The sequence below is a fragment of the Castor canadensis genome, chromosome 7 (assembly GCF_047511655.1).
Source record: "Castor canadensis chromosome 7, mCasCan1.hap1v2, whole genome shotgun sequence".
Classification (NCBI taxonomy): Eukaryota; Metazoa; Chordata; class Mammalia; order Rodentia; family Castoridae; genus Castor; species Castor canadensis.
This window is the reverse complement of record NC_133392.1, coordinates 139,065,473-139,080,425: the sequence shown is the minus strand read 5'-3', so window position 1 is coordinate 139,080,425 and position 14,953 is coordinate 139,065,473. Positions and strand designations below refer to the sequence as shown.

General features: G+C 40.4%; 1 protein-coding gene, 1 non-coding gene and 1 pseudogene across 4 annotated transcripts; 1 reads left to right on the top strand and 2 right to left on the bottom strand.

The window, feature by feature from the left end:
- Positions 1 to 1,384: 1,384 nt before the first annotated feature.
- Positions 1,385 to 14,757, bottom strand: Zbtb8os (zinc finger and BTB domain containing 8 opposite strand). Of its 3 annotated transcripts, none has more exons than XM_074080683.1 (8): positions 14,221 to 14,754; positions 8,744 to 8,768; positions 8,150 to 8,271; positions 7,861 to 7,943; positions 6,349 to 6,401; positions 5,282 to 5,318; positions 2,393 to 2,431; positions 1,385 to 1,536 (listed from the first exon to the last, which is right to left on the bottom strand). In XM_074080683.1, the coding sequence occupies exons 1-8, from the start codon at positions 14,315 to 14,317 to the stop codon at positions 1,438 to 1,440; spliced, it is 555 nt and encodes a 184-aa protein (XP_073936784.1). In that variant the 5' UTR covers positions 14,318 to 14,754; the 3' UTR covers positions 1,385 to 1,437. The 3 variants fall into 3 exon arrangements, with proteins under 3 accessions (XP_073936784.1, XP_073936786.1, XP_073936785.1); XM_074080685.1 differs by having other exon boundaries at positions 2,295 to 2,431; positions 14,221 to 14,741; XM_074080684.1 differs by lacking the exon at positions 2,393 to 2,431 and having other exon boundaries at positions 14,221 to 14,757.
- Positions 4,369 to 4,475, top strand: LOC141425188 (U6 spliceosomal RNA). The gene has a single exon (XR_012450278.1). It is a non-coding gene; the product is annotated as a U6 spliceosomal RNA (small nuclear RNA).
- LOC141425245 (U6 spliceosomal RNA) lies at positions 11,611 to 11,705 on the bottom strand (annotated as a pseudogene).
- Positions 14,758 to 14,953: the final 196 nt, after the last annotated feature.

The window sequence follows — 14,953 nt, the reverse complement described above, 5'->3', positions numbered from 1 at the left end:
TGGTGTCCGTGTTCCCGTCCACCACACTGCCCGCCTCTTCCTTTTAATTTTTCTTGGTGTGACTGGGGTTTGAATGCCGGACTTTGACCTCGCAAAGCAGGTGTTCCACCGCTTAAGCCACATCTCCAGTCCATTTTGCTCTGGTTATTTTGGGGAGGGAGGGGGAGCCCACGAACTACTTCCCTGTCTGGCCTTGAACCGCGATCCTCTGATCCTCTTGATCGCAGCCTCCCAGGTAGCTAGGATTACAGGAGCTGCTCTTTCTTTCCTCCCCCTCCCTCTCCTTTTTTAAAGTCGTAATTCTTTAAAAGAACGTGGAGCAACAAATGATTTAATCCAACAGCCCTGTAAGGTGTTGCAGATGAAGCCAAGCTTGAAGGAACCTGGAAACAGGCCCGACTCCGACCTTTATGTACAACAGATATAAATTCCCACATGTGGGAAGGCGAGGCATGCACAGCGGCTTTTGGAAACCTTAACACACATAACGCAGAGGAAAGAGGAACTTACATTCAAGCTGGGTTAGTTTTGAGTTAGGATGGGGTCTTTGAGTTGAGATAGGGCTTTTATCTGTTCCCCAAGCTGGCCTCCAACCTCACTCCTACCCATCTCTGACTCAGGAGTGGCTGGGATTATAGGCATCTACCACCATACCTGTCCTCACTCTAACTTTTTGTTTTGTTTTTGAAACAGGATCTTCTTATATACTACACACTGGCCTCAAACTAGTTAGTGCTCCTCCTGCTTCAACCTCCCAAGTGCTGATTCCAAGCACGTGCCACCACACCCAAACCAATCTGGTTTTAAAACAGCCCAGATCGACAACTCTTTTTACTCTGCATTTGGTTCTCCTATTGCTTTAATGTTATTCTACTGTTCATTTTCACAGTTGAGCTCCAATTAGCCTATGTTAATCAAGGGAGCTCCCCCTGCCCCAAAGAAAATCCTATCTCAGCCTGGAAACCTGCCCTAACTAAGGTAAAGTGTTTTTTTTTTTTTGCTTAGAGAGCTACACTGGAACGTGCCTGAGTATGAAGAATATCTGTACAATAATCCAGTCATACTTCATTTGAAGAGCTGCTTTAAAACCCCAGGTTTATCAGCTCGTCTTCATTAATGCTACTTTCTGTTAAATACCCAGAAAAAAATAACACAGTGCTCATAGCTTATCCTTCCTTTTAGTTAAGTTCAGCATGATGTTTGGCACCACCCAGTGGCAGTCTCATTGTCATAGAAGTCCCAACTTAGCAAACTTGATTATGAGAGAATTCCTCAATCAACAGAGACTGAAGTTGTAAATTAAACTTAAAGCAATTTTATTTTTTTAAAGGTCATCTAGTTTCAATCCCCAACACTGGAAAAAAAAAAACACAAAAAACACAAAAAAACTCCAAGTACTTTATTTTTTAAAATTCTCCTTTTCTTCTCTCTCTCTCTCTATATATATAGACTGTCTTTAAAGTTGTTGCACCTTAGGGGCTGAAGTAGCTCAGTGGTAGAGTGCTTGCTTAGCATGCTGGAGTTAAATTCCCTGCACTGCAAAAATAAGTAAAATAAAGAATACAGGTTAGAAGGAAGGGTTCTTTGTAAGGCGTATATCAAATTTTTCTTATGAGAAAATATAAAGTATCATCATCACTGCTTAAAAGGAAGTGAGAGAAATCAGGATGCTTCCTGGAGAAGTCTTCTAATTAGTTCTAAGAAAACAGGACAGCAGCTCTGTCCCACAGCAATCTAAAACAAGACCTCCCTTAACAAATACATGGAAAACACCTTTACCAATTTGGGAAAAAAGGCAAAATTCTAGGTGCCTAGGCTATGCCCTGATTGTCCATTTCTGTTTGTTTGGTGGCTTGAACTCAGGGCCTCAAGCTTGCTAGATAGGTGCTCGACCACTTTAGCCACACCCCCAGCCCTTTTTTGCTTTACTTACTTTATGGATAGGGTTTTGTGGTTTTGCCAGGAGCCAGTCTCAGACCACTATCCTCCTACCTATGCTTCCCACATAGCTGGGATTATAGAAGTATGCCAGCACACCAAGCTTATTTTTTGGGGATGGTGGGGGGGTCTTGCTAACTTTTTGCCTGGGCTGGCACTAGAACTACAATCCTCCTTGTCCTTACCCTTCAAGTAGTTAGGATTACAGGTGTGAGTCACCATGCAGGGCCCCTGATTTTCCATTTCTGAAAGTTAAAATTTTCTGTTCTGTAAACTTCCATTTAGCAAAAGATACTATAGAAATTAAATTACTGTATTTTCTCAAAAGGAAGAAAAAAAACAACCCAATAAAGAACCCAGTTCTTTATTGGACTTTTTTCACAGGAGTCTTTTTCTTTTCGGTGTCTTAAATATCAATGATCACAAAAACCTCTGGCTTCTCTTCATTATAGACCTGCATCGCTGAGTATGTTATTGCTTTGACTTCTGTTCCCTAAAGGTGGGGTTAGAGAAAAACAAATATGAAAAAAAGACACTGAAATCAAAATCTTTAACTCTAGTAACAATTAATAGAAAGTCAAAAATGAAATATTATCCTGAAAAATTTAAAATCCACATGAAACAATGACTTACAAAATAAGTACACTATTACATACCAATTGAATAAAAATGAGGCACAGATTGAATAAAAATGTACACAGAAGCAACAGCACTGAACTGGAGTTTGGAAACGGGGCTCCAATGCACTTGGTTCCACGTGGGCAGGGAAGCTGTCTGACCTGTGTGAGCATCCGTTTTTTCATTTATAAAATGAGCTGAATCAAAGAATACAAGCTTTTCTGCTCTGGCCCAGAGCTCTCCTTAGTCCCTACCCACGCTCTCATGCTCTGACCTGGGCTCTAGGAACTCAAGTCTGCTCTCTCCCCCCAGCTGCTAGTATCTACTCACCTCCTGGGATTCTCTCTCCAAGTCTAGCTGGAGAGCTCACCATAGGAGTCTGATACACTCCCCACACCCTGCTCCAGTTTAGAACCATAGGATTGGGTGTCCTCTCAGTTTTCTTCCAGGTCTAAAAAGAACCTAGTATAATTCTGTGCATCACCAAATATATCAAGCAATAGGTGAATATCATTTGCTAGCTCTACAGCCCAAAACCCATGCGAAGACTTCTCAGGAGGAGATGAGTAGCATCGACTCCACTTTTCCCTCTGCCATCATCACCTGGGAAACCGTAACCTAAGTCAAATTCAACTTTCTGCCTGAGGCGGCACACACCATGTTGACTGGTGTCATCTCACTTATACATCCACATCTCAAAAGGGCATTCAGCACTGACCCCTAATCGTCCAGGGACAGCTCAATTCCCTTTCTCCTTCTCTGAGACAATTACTTCCCATCTCCTCTGGCATCCTTCCCTTCTTATTCTCAATCTCAATCAACAATGCTTCAGTAAGCACTGGCTCATGTTCCCACCAACAATCTACCATCTCTCCATGTATCTGTTCTCAAATCAGCCTTCCCTGTAGTAACAATGAATGGCTTGTCCCTATGCCTGACAGAAGGCCAAGCCAACTTGTCCCGTTGAGCACTTGACCTTACACCCCTCCCCTTACCAAGGTCTTGGCTCTGAAATTATCCTCCCTCTTTCCACCGTATCAATTTTTCCTTCTTCTAAATCATTTTCACTTGATTTAGACAAAAAAAAAAAAAATCTTTCTCCATTACTAGCCATAGTCACTTCCAGCTATCTTCCTGTTCCCCCTTTTTGCAATTGCTTCAAAAACACTGTCTATAGTCAGGCACCAGTGGCTCGTGCCTAGCTACTCAGGAGGCAGAGATCAGGAGGGTCGCTGTTCGAAGCCAGCCCAGGCAAGTAATTTGAGAGACCCTCTCTTGAAAAAAAACCTTCACAAAAAAAGGGCTGCTGGAGTGGCTTAAGGTGAAAGTCCTGAGTTCAAGCCCCAGTACTGCAAAAAAAAAAGCCTATCTATCTATCTATCTATTGCCTCTACTTTCCCATCACATCACCTGAGTCTACTGACTAGTAAATCTAGGTCCTTCTCTTACTTGTATAAGTAAGAAATGGCTATTGCACACAAGTCCCTCATCAGGCTCCGTTTTAGTGAAGAAATGACGCAGCAGTTACCAAAAACAACAGGATTTTTCGGTCACCTAGAACTAATTTAGACCTCTTCGGCCTAAACACAAGGATCATCAAATTACAGCCCATGGGCTGCTGGCTGTTTCGTATACGCTCACAAAAGAAGATTTTTTTTTTTTTTTTTTTTGGCAGCACTGGAGTTTGAATTCAGGGCCTCACACTTGCTAGGCAGGTACTCTTATCACTTGATCCACTCCACCAGCCCCAAGAATGTTTTTTCATCTCTAAGTGATTGGAAAATAAAGATCAAAGATCAAAAGAATATTTCAGTGCACACTTGGACAGCACATAGACTAAAGTTGGAACAATATAGAGAAGATAGGCATGGCTTCTGTGCAAGGATGATGCGCACATTCGTGAAGCGTTCCTTTTTTTTTTTTAAAGAGTATTTCATGACATCTTAAAATGATAAGAAATTCAAATTTCTTTTTTGTTTTGAATATGTAGCCTTAGGATCACGAGTAGCCTCAGCCTCCCAGATGTTGGACTTACAGGAGCACACCACCATGCACAGCTAGAAATTCAAGCTTCAATGCCCATAAATAATTTTAATGGGCTGTAACCATGCTCATTTGATTGTGAGTGGTCTGTGGATGCTCTCGTGCTACAATAAACGTACTAAGTAGTTGCTCATCACTTCAACCACAAATCTTAACACATTTATTTGGCCCTTTACAGAAAAGTGGCCAGCCCATTTCAACAGATTTAACTATTACAGAGTGAGGCCACCCAGGTTGGCAAGTACAGAATCTAGAGAATCACAGAAGGTAGAAGGTATTTTTTAAAGACCTCTAGTCCACATTGTGTAGTGTGGTTCAAGCAGTAGAGTACCTGCCTAGCAAGCACAAAGCCGAGTTCTAACCCCAACACTATGGAAGGGGGGTGGGGGTGGAACTAGCTAAACACGTTCACTGTAGAAGATACCAAGTCTCAAAAACGCAAACGGACTTTTGAGTTCCACAACAATCCATAACAAACTTGACCCTAGAACCCATTGCTAACTCTCATTCCACCAATCAGGTATGTAAAATCAAGTGTTTTTTAACATAATCCAGACAGCTCAGAGATGTTTAAGAAAAACTTATCATTTCATACCAGTTAGAACCAGTTGAAGTTTACTGTCACACATACAGTCATTATGGTAAGGAAGTATAAAATATTTTAATAAGCTTTAAAATATACCTGAGGGTGCTTGGACAGTGAAAATTCTTCTCCCCACCTTGAGAAGGAAAATGAAAACATGATTAAGATGTTTAAATTTTTACATTCTCTCTTTCTTTATGTATTTCCTTTTTTCCTTCCTTCCTCCCTTCTTTGATAGTATCAGGATCTGAACTCAGGGCCTCACACTTGCTAGACAGGTACTCTACCACTAGAGCCATGCCCCCAGCCTCTCCTATTAGATATTTTAAAATAAGCTTTATAAATGTAGTTCAGATACTAAAGAGCCAAAATGAGATGGGAGGACTAGAGGGGCTAAACAGTTGGGCACTGGTGGCTCAGGCCTGTAATCCTAGCTACTTGGGAGGCTGAGCTCAGGAGGATCTTGGTTTGAGGCCAGCCCAGGCAAACAGTTTATGAGACCCCCAACTCCAGAATAACCAGAGCAAAATGGATTGGAGGTGTGACTCAAGCTGTATAGTACCTGCTTTGCAAGTGTGAAGCCCTGAGTTCAATGACTAGACTGTTTCTAGTAGAGTCTCAATAAACACTTAGTGAATATTTCATAATAGTGTACAACATTTAAATTTTTCACTGTACTCAGAGCTACAAAACCAGTTAAATAGTTATCTTCTATGGCAAAAGCAGGTTTGAATACTAGAAACACAAAACACTAGATTCAACAATACTTTTTGAGCTTAATTTGCCTTTTCCAACTTTTCTCAAAATGCCCACGTCTGTATAGAGAAAGCTCTAGAAAGGTACTCTCCTAGAACTTGGACTGTTCTCCTTCCCTTTACACCAATGTGGCTGAACACAGTAACATGATGCAATAGAAACACCAAAGTTTTAACATTCTGTTCAACAATTTCTTACTTAACGAAGTGCCTTTAAAGAAGCCTGTTTCTTTACCTATTGAAAAACAAAGGAAGTCGTACATCACCATGCATGTAATCCCAGACTAGGGAGGTTGAGGCAGGAGAATCATGAGTTCAGGTTAGCCTGAGCGATATATAGCAAGACCCCACTCAAAAAAAAAAAAAAAAAAAAAAAAAAAAAAGAGAGAAAGAGAAAATACCAAAACTTACCCAATTGACCGTAATTTGAAATTTCTTTGATCAATATTGAGTACTTTCACTTCCTAAAGAGGAAAACAAATAATTTTTTTTTATTTTTAAAAAAGTTAACACTAGACCATCTACTAAAACATGTCTAAGTTACCACTTTTTCTAGAAATAATAGCATACAACTTCTCTGAAGCAAAGCAAATTAAAATATTAAGGAAAACAGAACAAGGGCTGGTGGAGTGACTCAAGTGGTAGAGCTTGCCTAGTGAGCATGAGGCCCCAGTGTCAAAAATAAAATAAAATAGAACAATGAGGCTTGGTGTGGTGGCTCACATCTATAATCCTAGCTACTCAGGAGGTTGAGATCAGGAGGACTGCGGTTCAAGGCCAGCCCAGACAAAAAGTTCTTGACACCCTCATCTCAATCAATAATCTAGGCATGCGAGGCATAAACAAGAGGATCACAGTTCAGGCTGGCCCTGGCAAAATTCAAGACTCTACCTGAAAAATAACTAAAGCAAAAAAAATGGCTTGAGCCATTCTGCAAGTATACAAGGCCCTGAGTTCAAACCCAACAGTACCACCAACCAAAAAAAAAGAAGAATGAAAAAAGAAAGAACAAGCTAAACCTATTTCAAGGCAATTAGATTTTTCTTCAATATTCAAGAGGGGTACACTTGAAAAATATACAACCTAAAAATAGGAATAAAGAGGCAACTACAGGTACAGCTCAGTGGTAGAACATGTGTTTAGCATGCACAAGGACCTGGGTTCAAATCCCGGCACACACACACACAAAAGCCAGGCCTGGTGGTGCACAACTATAATCCCAAAACTTGAGAGGCTGAGGAAGGAGAGGGGGATATCTCTGTAAGATAAATGGTAGAGGAGGAGGATATAGCATTTTAATCATTCTCAGCCTATTTTTTTTTTTTCTCAGCCTATATTTTACTTGATACTTTGAGACTTGATGTCTATAGGACAAGTGACTCAGTTGGTAGAAGACAGGAAGAGAAACTGGAGCTGGTAAACAGAAGGAAGCCTTCCAGAACAGGGAGGGCCATGTGTTAAGACAACATTAGAGGGGTGTCCTTCTAGAGGTTGACAGCAGAAGCAATCTCTATCTGGCTTTTCCTTTTTTTACATTAAGGAGAATTAAAATCAGTGGAACTAGGGCAAAGTAGCAGAACTGCTAAACTTCAAATGGAACAAGAGGAACACATGCTCAGGTGCAAATACAGCTCAAACTTAGGAAACATAACACTGTGGAAGAGGACTGTGGGCACAGTCTTTTTTTTTTTTTGTTTTAGAGTAGATGCATTCTTATCATACAATCCTGATTAATGACAAGTACTACATGATCAAAGATCTGAATACAAAATGCATACATATAGGCAAACTCAGGTTAACCAACAAGTGCCTATACTTTCTTATCTTAATCATCTACATGATTTAGTTTTGCACCACATGTCCTATTTTCAATCATTTGTTCTATTGTAAGATATGAACCCACTTGCTAAAACCCTTGCTTACCCGGGGTATGAAGAATTCATCAGCACTGAATTTATAAAGCCATTCATCCAAAAAGTGAAACAGAAGAGATTGTAAGTCATCTCCTACACAGGATCAAAAAGGTCATAATATGATGCTTAATAATGCTGGTCTCTAACAACTTGTCTCAATTTTAAAGTGCAACGAATTTCTTAGGCTAGTTTACAGACTCACAGTCAATTTTATTGTTTGTATAGTGAAAATATACTCAAATCATGTAGAACACCACGTATCTGTTTAACACTTATCTCCTTATCAATAAATCAATTACCTTGAGTTTCTACTTCAACTGTTTGGAGGGGCTCCACAGTCCCAGTATCTGTCATGTAACCAAACATGGCCATTGCACACTGTTCAAATGCTTCCTCCAGAGTATCTCCCCATGCATGTAACCTAAAGAAATACATTCATACTCTGTGTAATGTATTTCACTGAAAAAGAGAAAACTCAACAGCAAATCAAGTCAATTTGATAAAGACAAAACTAAAAACCTAATTTAATGGCATCAAAACTGAGTGCTTTTAACTATCATTTTCATGTTTCAAAGAAACAAAAATAAGAGGGAAAAAACTAAAACTAGAGACATCGCTGGGCGCGGGGGCTCACGCCTGTCATACTAGATACTCAGGAGGCAGAGATCAGTAGGATAGAGGTTTGAACCTAGCCCAGGCAAATAGTTCACGAGACCCGATCTTGAAAATACCCGTCACAAACAAGGGTTGGTGAAGTGACTCAAGGTGAAGGTACTGAGTTCAAATCCCAGTACTACAAAAAAAAATCTAGAGCCAAAGCCATCCAAATTAAGATATTCAGCCTTCCTATTTAAAGACATGGTTTCAAAGGAACAAACACCAGCTATACTCACTGGACATCTGCTGTATGATCCAAATCTGAGGGAGAGAGGGAAAAACATTTATAAGTCACTAAACTTGACTCTCAAACCATAAGAAAATAACTCTAGTGAGACAGCCAGCAGCAGCAGTGGTGAGGAAGAAAAAAAAAACTAAACTAAAACAAAAGAAACTCTAAGAACATCATCTTAGACCAGCAAAGTGACACGTCTGTAATACTACACTCAGGAGGCTGATGCAGGAGGAGCAAAAAAAGTTGAAGACTAGCCTAGTGAGCTCCAGTCGAGCCCGGGGTACAAAAAAAGACCTTATCTCAAAGACAAGGAAGAAAGCAGGGAAGGAAAGGGAGGGAGGAAAGAAGGGAGAAAAACAGGGAAGGAAGAAAGAAGGAAAGAAGGAAATCCTCGAAGAATAAGAAAACATGAGGCAGCCTAGCCCATTTACCTATTGCTATTTAGTTACTCAGCAAATTTAATTGTTTTATTAAGGTTTTTTTTTTTTAAGCCAAGGCTCATATTTAAATGAATGACAATTTCTGGAAGGTAGCAAGGATGCCTAGGTGTTCTAAAATGTCCAAACTAGGTGCATTGTTGTGTACCTGTAGTCCCAGCAACCTTGAGGTTGAGGCATAATGACCACTTGAGCTTAGGAGTTCACTGCTATCCTTTATTTTTGGAGGTGGTGGATAGCAATTACGGTTTCTCAATTAACAAATGCCATTTGCTGCTATCAGTTACTTTTCCCTAACAAAATAAATCAGTTTGGGTTTTTTGTTTGTTTCTTTTTTGCAGTGCTGGTGATCAAACCCACTACCTGGAGCATGCTATCCAAGTGCTCAACCACTGAGCTGTATTCCCTGTTCTAGTATCTTTTCTAAATATCTACTGTGTGAATGATCAAAATTTTATCAACTACCACATCATACAAAATATAAAATTCCAGATTTGTCTCATTTCATGAACAGCTAAAATAGTTTTTAAAAGTAAACTCACAAGACATGAGCTTTTTCCTGATATTCCTCCAGGGAAGACCGGAAAGGTCTAATTGCAACTATAGCACGTTCCATTAGATCTGTTATGTAGACATTTTCAGTCTATTCTTCACTTGTATCTTGACTTCCATCAATTCTTCCCATTCCCATCACAGGACATGAGGGCTAGAAGGAATACTTAGAGGTTACTTAATTCCTTGATTTACAAGGAATTATTCCCTGGCTTACAAAACCAAAAGCAAAACCAAAAACCAAAACCCAAAACAAACTCCAATGTCCATCAATAAGACACAAAGTATAATTAAACAACAGAACAAATAGAACAGTGCTCATCAATTTATAAAGCATGAACTACTGATACATGCATCAACATGAATCTGAAAACACTGAGAACTGTAATGCAGAACTCTCAGGACATGTTATCGAACACTTGCACTTGACCAAACTCTAGCATGGCCAGAGTAGCCATAAGGCCACATCCCTAGGTGGGGGAGGGCATTAAAATTCCTGCCTGAGAAAAGCTCAACAGAGGCAGAACTGTTTGTTCTAACCACCTCCCTTTCTTACAGCAAGTACTCAAAAGGGCTTTTAACTGTGAGTCAGCAGTACCAGAAAGGGTTTACAATTGTGAGTATCTCTTACAACTTAGAAGTATCCTTCTCAAGGACCCGGGAGACATTCCTATGAAATGTAATCATCCCTACAGTCTGGACCTCTATCTGCCAGTCTGTGGGAGGACAGAATACAAACTTCCAGAACTGTTAGATAGCAGACACAGGCCTCTGCATTTACACCATTTACAATGACTAATCCTTTGTACTCTGTCACTGCTCTGATTCTACTGAGCCTTCCATCTCTCCCTGTAAAACACCCAATCATCTTTGTACAAATCAGACTGGAGTTCAGCAATTTTCCCTATTGTCAGTAGGTACTAAGTAAAATCTGAGCTCACCATTCTAACTTGTGTCCAGTTGTATTTATCTTTGGTGTAGGTGATGAAGCTAGACATAAGACAGTCTATACAGTGTGATTCCATTCATACGAAACTCTAAAAGAAAATTAAGCTATGGTGATAGAAAACACAAGTGTTTGCTTCAAGCTAAGGGGATGAGGGCTGACTGGAAAGGAGCATGAGGGAACTTTTTAGGTTGATAGACATGTACTGTATCTTGAAAGGAAGGATGTTACACAGGTGTATCCATTTAGCAATGGTCTTTAGGATATGAGCACTTTGCTCAGGATTGATGTGTAAATTATTCTTCAATTTTTAAAAAGAGAGTAACACATTGCTATTGAACAATGGTTCTCAAATTTTTCTTGTCTCAGGACTCCTTTACTCAAAGATTATTGAGGATCTCAAAGAGTTTTTGTTTATACAAGTTACATCAGTATTAGCCATATTAGAAATTTTAACTGAGAGAAAACTTTAAAATACTTATTCATTTAAAAATATCAATAACTGGACACTGTTAGCTCATGCCTGTAATCCTAGCTACTTGGGAGACAGAGATGAGGAGGATCACAATTTGAAGCCAGCCAGGGCAAATAGTTCTGAAAACATTATCTCAAAAATACCCAACACAAAAAAGGGTTGGTGGAGCGGCTCAAGTGGTAGATCACCTGCCTACCAAGTGTGAGGCCCTGAGTTCAAACCCCAGTACTGCCAAAATACACACACAAAAATGTTATTTTAATATAAATAATACAATTTATAAATAATTATTATTAATTATATTATATAATTAATAATAATATTATTAATTATATTATATATTCAATAATATAATAATTATTAATTATTAATAATTTTAATATAAATAATACAATTTTATTAAAAATATATTGTTAAAAATTGAGAAGAGTGGCACTGTATTGTATTTTTTTCAAATTTTTTTAATGGAACTCTTCATGAATTTTTATGTCATCTTTGTGTAGGGGCCATGCTAATCTTCCTTGTATCATTCCAACTTTTAGTACTTTTAGTATATGTGCTGCCTGAGCGAGGGCGGAAACATTTTTAATGTGCTGCAATATGTTCACTTAGCTCAGAGTGCATAAATAAAATCCAACCTTGGGCTGAAGCTATAGCTCAGTGATATGGCATTTACTTAGCATGCATGAGTCTTGGGGTTCGAGCCCCAGCACCAAGAAAAAGAAAATTAAGTTCAACCTCACAGGTATGCAAGAGACAAAAAAAAAGGCAAGGCATGGGAGAGAGGGGTAGCTGGGCATGTGGTGCTCACCTGTAGTCCCAGCTCTAGGGATGATGAATCAGAAGGATCATGAGTTTGTGGTCAACCTGGGCTAAATGGCAAGACCCTGTCTTAATTTAAAAAAAAAAAAAAAAAAGGGGGGGGGAGCAGGAGGGGGTGGAGTGGGTGGTAAGGGAGGGGGTGGGGGCAGGGGGGAGAAATGAACCAAGCCTTGTATGCACATATGAATAATAAAAGAAAAATGAAAATAAATAAATAAATAAATAAATAAAAATAAAAAAAAAAAAAGGAAAGAAAGAGAGAGAGAGAAAGGAAAAGGAGGGAAGGGAAGAAGGGGAGAGAAAGCAAAGACAGAATTCCTCTCCCCCTCCCCTCTAGGGATTGGGCTTCACTCATGCTATGGCAAGCACTCTACCACTGAGGTACACTCTTATATCCAAAGGAGTATTTTAATATTTTTTTCAAATATTGGCAGTACTGGGGGTTTGAACTCAGAGCCTCACAATTGGTAGGCAGGCACTCTACCACTTGAGTCATCCACCAGCCCTAGATATTCTTTTTTGACATTATACCAAACTCAAAAAGTGGTAGCTAATTTTTTGGGAGAGGTTTAGGGGAATTTTTGAGATAGGGTCTCAATACGTATTGCAGGCCAGTCTGAAACTCCTGATCCCCCTGCCTCAGCCTCCCAAGTGCTGGGACTAAAGAGGTGCATCATCACACCTGGCAAAATAATTGTTTTTTTAAAGGTTAACTGTAACGTGGAATTTGAAACTCTAACGGTGAACTTTTTGTACTCTGTAACATTAAAATTCAATGATCTCTTGTGTGCTTAGAATAGATTTTATCCAAGCAAGGCATGGGAACCCAAGTAATCCCAGTACTGAGGCTGGGGCAGGAGGATCTTGAGTTCAAGGTCAGCTTGAACTACATAGTAAGACCCTTTCTTTAAAAAAAAAAAAAAAAAATCTTTTGGAAAAGCAATTTGAGAAGTTTGTTCCTCAGACGCACTTCCACTTGTACAAAATATGGAAATAAAAAGTGTATTCACTGCTACATTGTTTTAATAGTAAAACAGTTCAACTACCCTAAATGTCCACCAATTGGAAACTGGTTTAATTAAGTAAATGCTAGAACATCTGTGCAGTTACACATAAGAAAAAAGTAACTACAGTTGCTCAAGAGAGGGAGACTAAATGGTCGAGGATCAAATTGAAAGACAATTTTTTACTGCATGGCTGTTTGTTTCTATGTTGCCCACCTTCTGGGTTCAAGCAATTCTCTTATTTCGGCTTCCTGACTACAGATGCATGCCACAATACCTGGCCACTTTTTGAATTTTGAACCACATATAGACGACTAATTAAAATGTATTTAAAATTGTTTTTAAGTGAAAGATATGTGAGGGAGATAGGCTGAATCCAGAAAGCAAAAATATGATAAATACTTTTAACTTTTATATAAGAGGACAATGGAAAATGAATGGAAGACTTTAAGCAGAGAAGTGAGACTGATTTGTGGACCCAAATCGTAGCCACCTTTAGGAATGACAGCTTAACTTTTAATATAGAATTGAGGAGATGGGGTGGGGGTGTGGCTCAAGTGGGCGAGCACTTGCCCAGCAAGCCGGAGGCCCTGAGTTCAAACCCCAGTACCGCCAAACTAAAACAACAACAAAAGAATGTAAAGGCCTGCACTATACTTTCACGTGCTTTATTACTAGTGGTGCTGGGATGGAGCCCAGGGCCTCACATGTGCTACGAAAGCACTCCACCACTCCCCCAGATCGCATCGATTACTGCTTATTCTCCAGGTGAAGGAAATGAGATACAAAAATAGGTAATATAAAGACCTAAAAATCTCTGATACAGATCATGTTACTAACGACACGATCGAGGTGAAACACCAAGTCGGAAATCCTTTTTCTTTTTTTTGGCTTTCTTAGTCCTCTAACCTAGTCCACTATTGATATAGGACCCCGCAAACTCTTGAAAACACCAATGTCTTTACAATAAATGCACTAGTAACATTTACAAAGATGAACGTGACTTGGCACAGGTGAAAGAAGTTTACAAGACTGCAAATGTGGGAGCCCAGATTTTCTGACTCTCAAGCCACGTGCCTTTTTTATTTTGCATCTCTCCGAGGACAAGTACAAAAAATACAATACAGGGCGCAAACAAGGCACAACCCAGGGGGCGTACAAGACGAGACCGGAAGCCCCAGGTAAGAAGACGGGGGTGCCCGCGTGTCCGTATCTCAAGACAGAAGAGAGTGGCCTACTCACATTCGTACTTCCGATTGACGGGAGGATACTTGGCCTTGATCGCCTTCTGCTCCTCAGTCAAATTATAATCTCTAACATCGTTCTCTTCTTCAGCCATGGCGGCAGAATTGGGCACTCTACTTCCGCCCTTCGCCTGCCAGACTTCGACCCCGGGTTACAACTTCCGCCCTAGACTCCGCCCCTTCGCTTGCTCTGTTGAAAGGCTAGTACTCCATTCTTCGAGCCCAGGAAAGGGTTGCCCCTGAGACTTCCATCCGTAGGCCCTGAGGCCTGAGTGACGTGTTTAAAAGGCCAATGCCCCATCTTCTGCGTTAACATCACTAGTTCTTCCTAAAAACTGGTGAAACAAGATGAAGGACACCTCGAATTAGATAATCTCTGGGTTTAAGAGGTGAAGCCTTTTCTCTCCGCCTCGCCCTCAGAGTTGATAACTAGATGCGGAATCACTCTAGATTCCTCATAGTACTCTGAACGTGTCGGTACTATAACGGCCCTTAAGAAAATGGCTACTCCCGGGGAGTGTGCGGGATAAACCTCTCACGTGATCTGAAAGGGCACAGTCCCCATCAGCCCGGGCGCGCGCGCAATAGGTGGAAGTCGGTTCCCGGCGGTGTTGGGGAAAAGGGGCGGAGCGCGCGCCTCGGGCCCCCGCCAAATGCGACACTGTGCGTCGGGATAGGCCGCGAACGAGGCTGCCCCGCCCACCCGGCCGTTGGGTGCGCTCCTATTGGCC

Excerpts from the sequence above, each read along its gene's own strand:
- Zbtb8os (XM_074080683.1), bottom strand. The coding sequence starts at position 14,317 with ATGGCTGAAGAAGAGAACGATGTTAGAGATTATAATTTGACTGAGGAG. Across the intron at positions 8,769-14,220 it reads CGTCAATCGGAAGTACGAAT|ATTTGGATCATACAGCAGAT; the intron begins GTGAGTAGGCCA and ends TCTCTCCCTCAG. Across the intron at positions 7,944-8,149 it reads AGTTGAAGTAGAAACTCAAG|GAGATGACTTACAATCTCTT; the intron begins GTAATTGATTTA and ends GATCCTGTGTAG.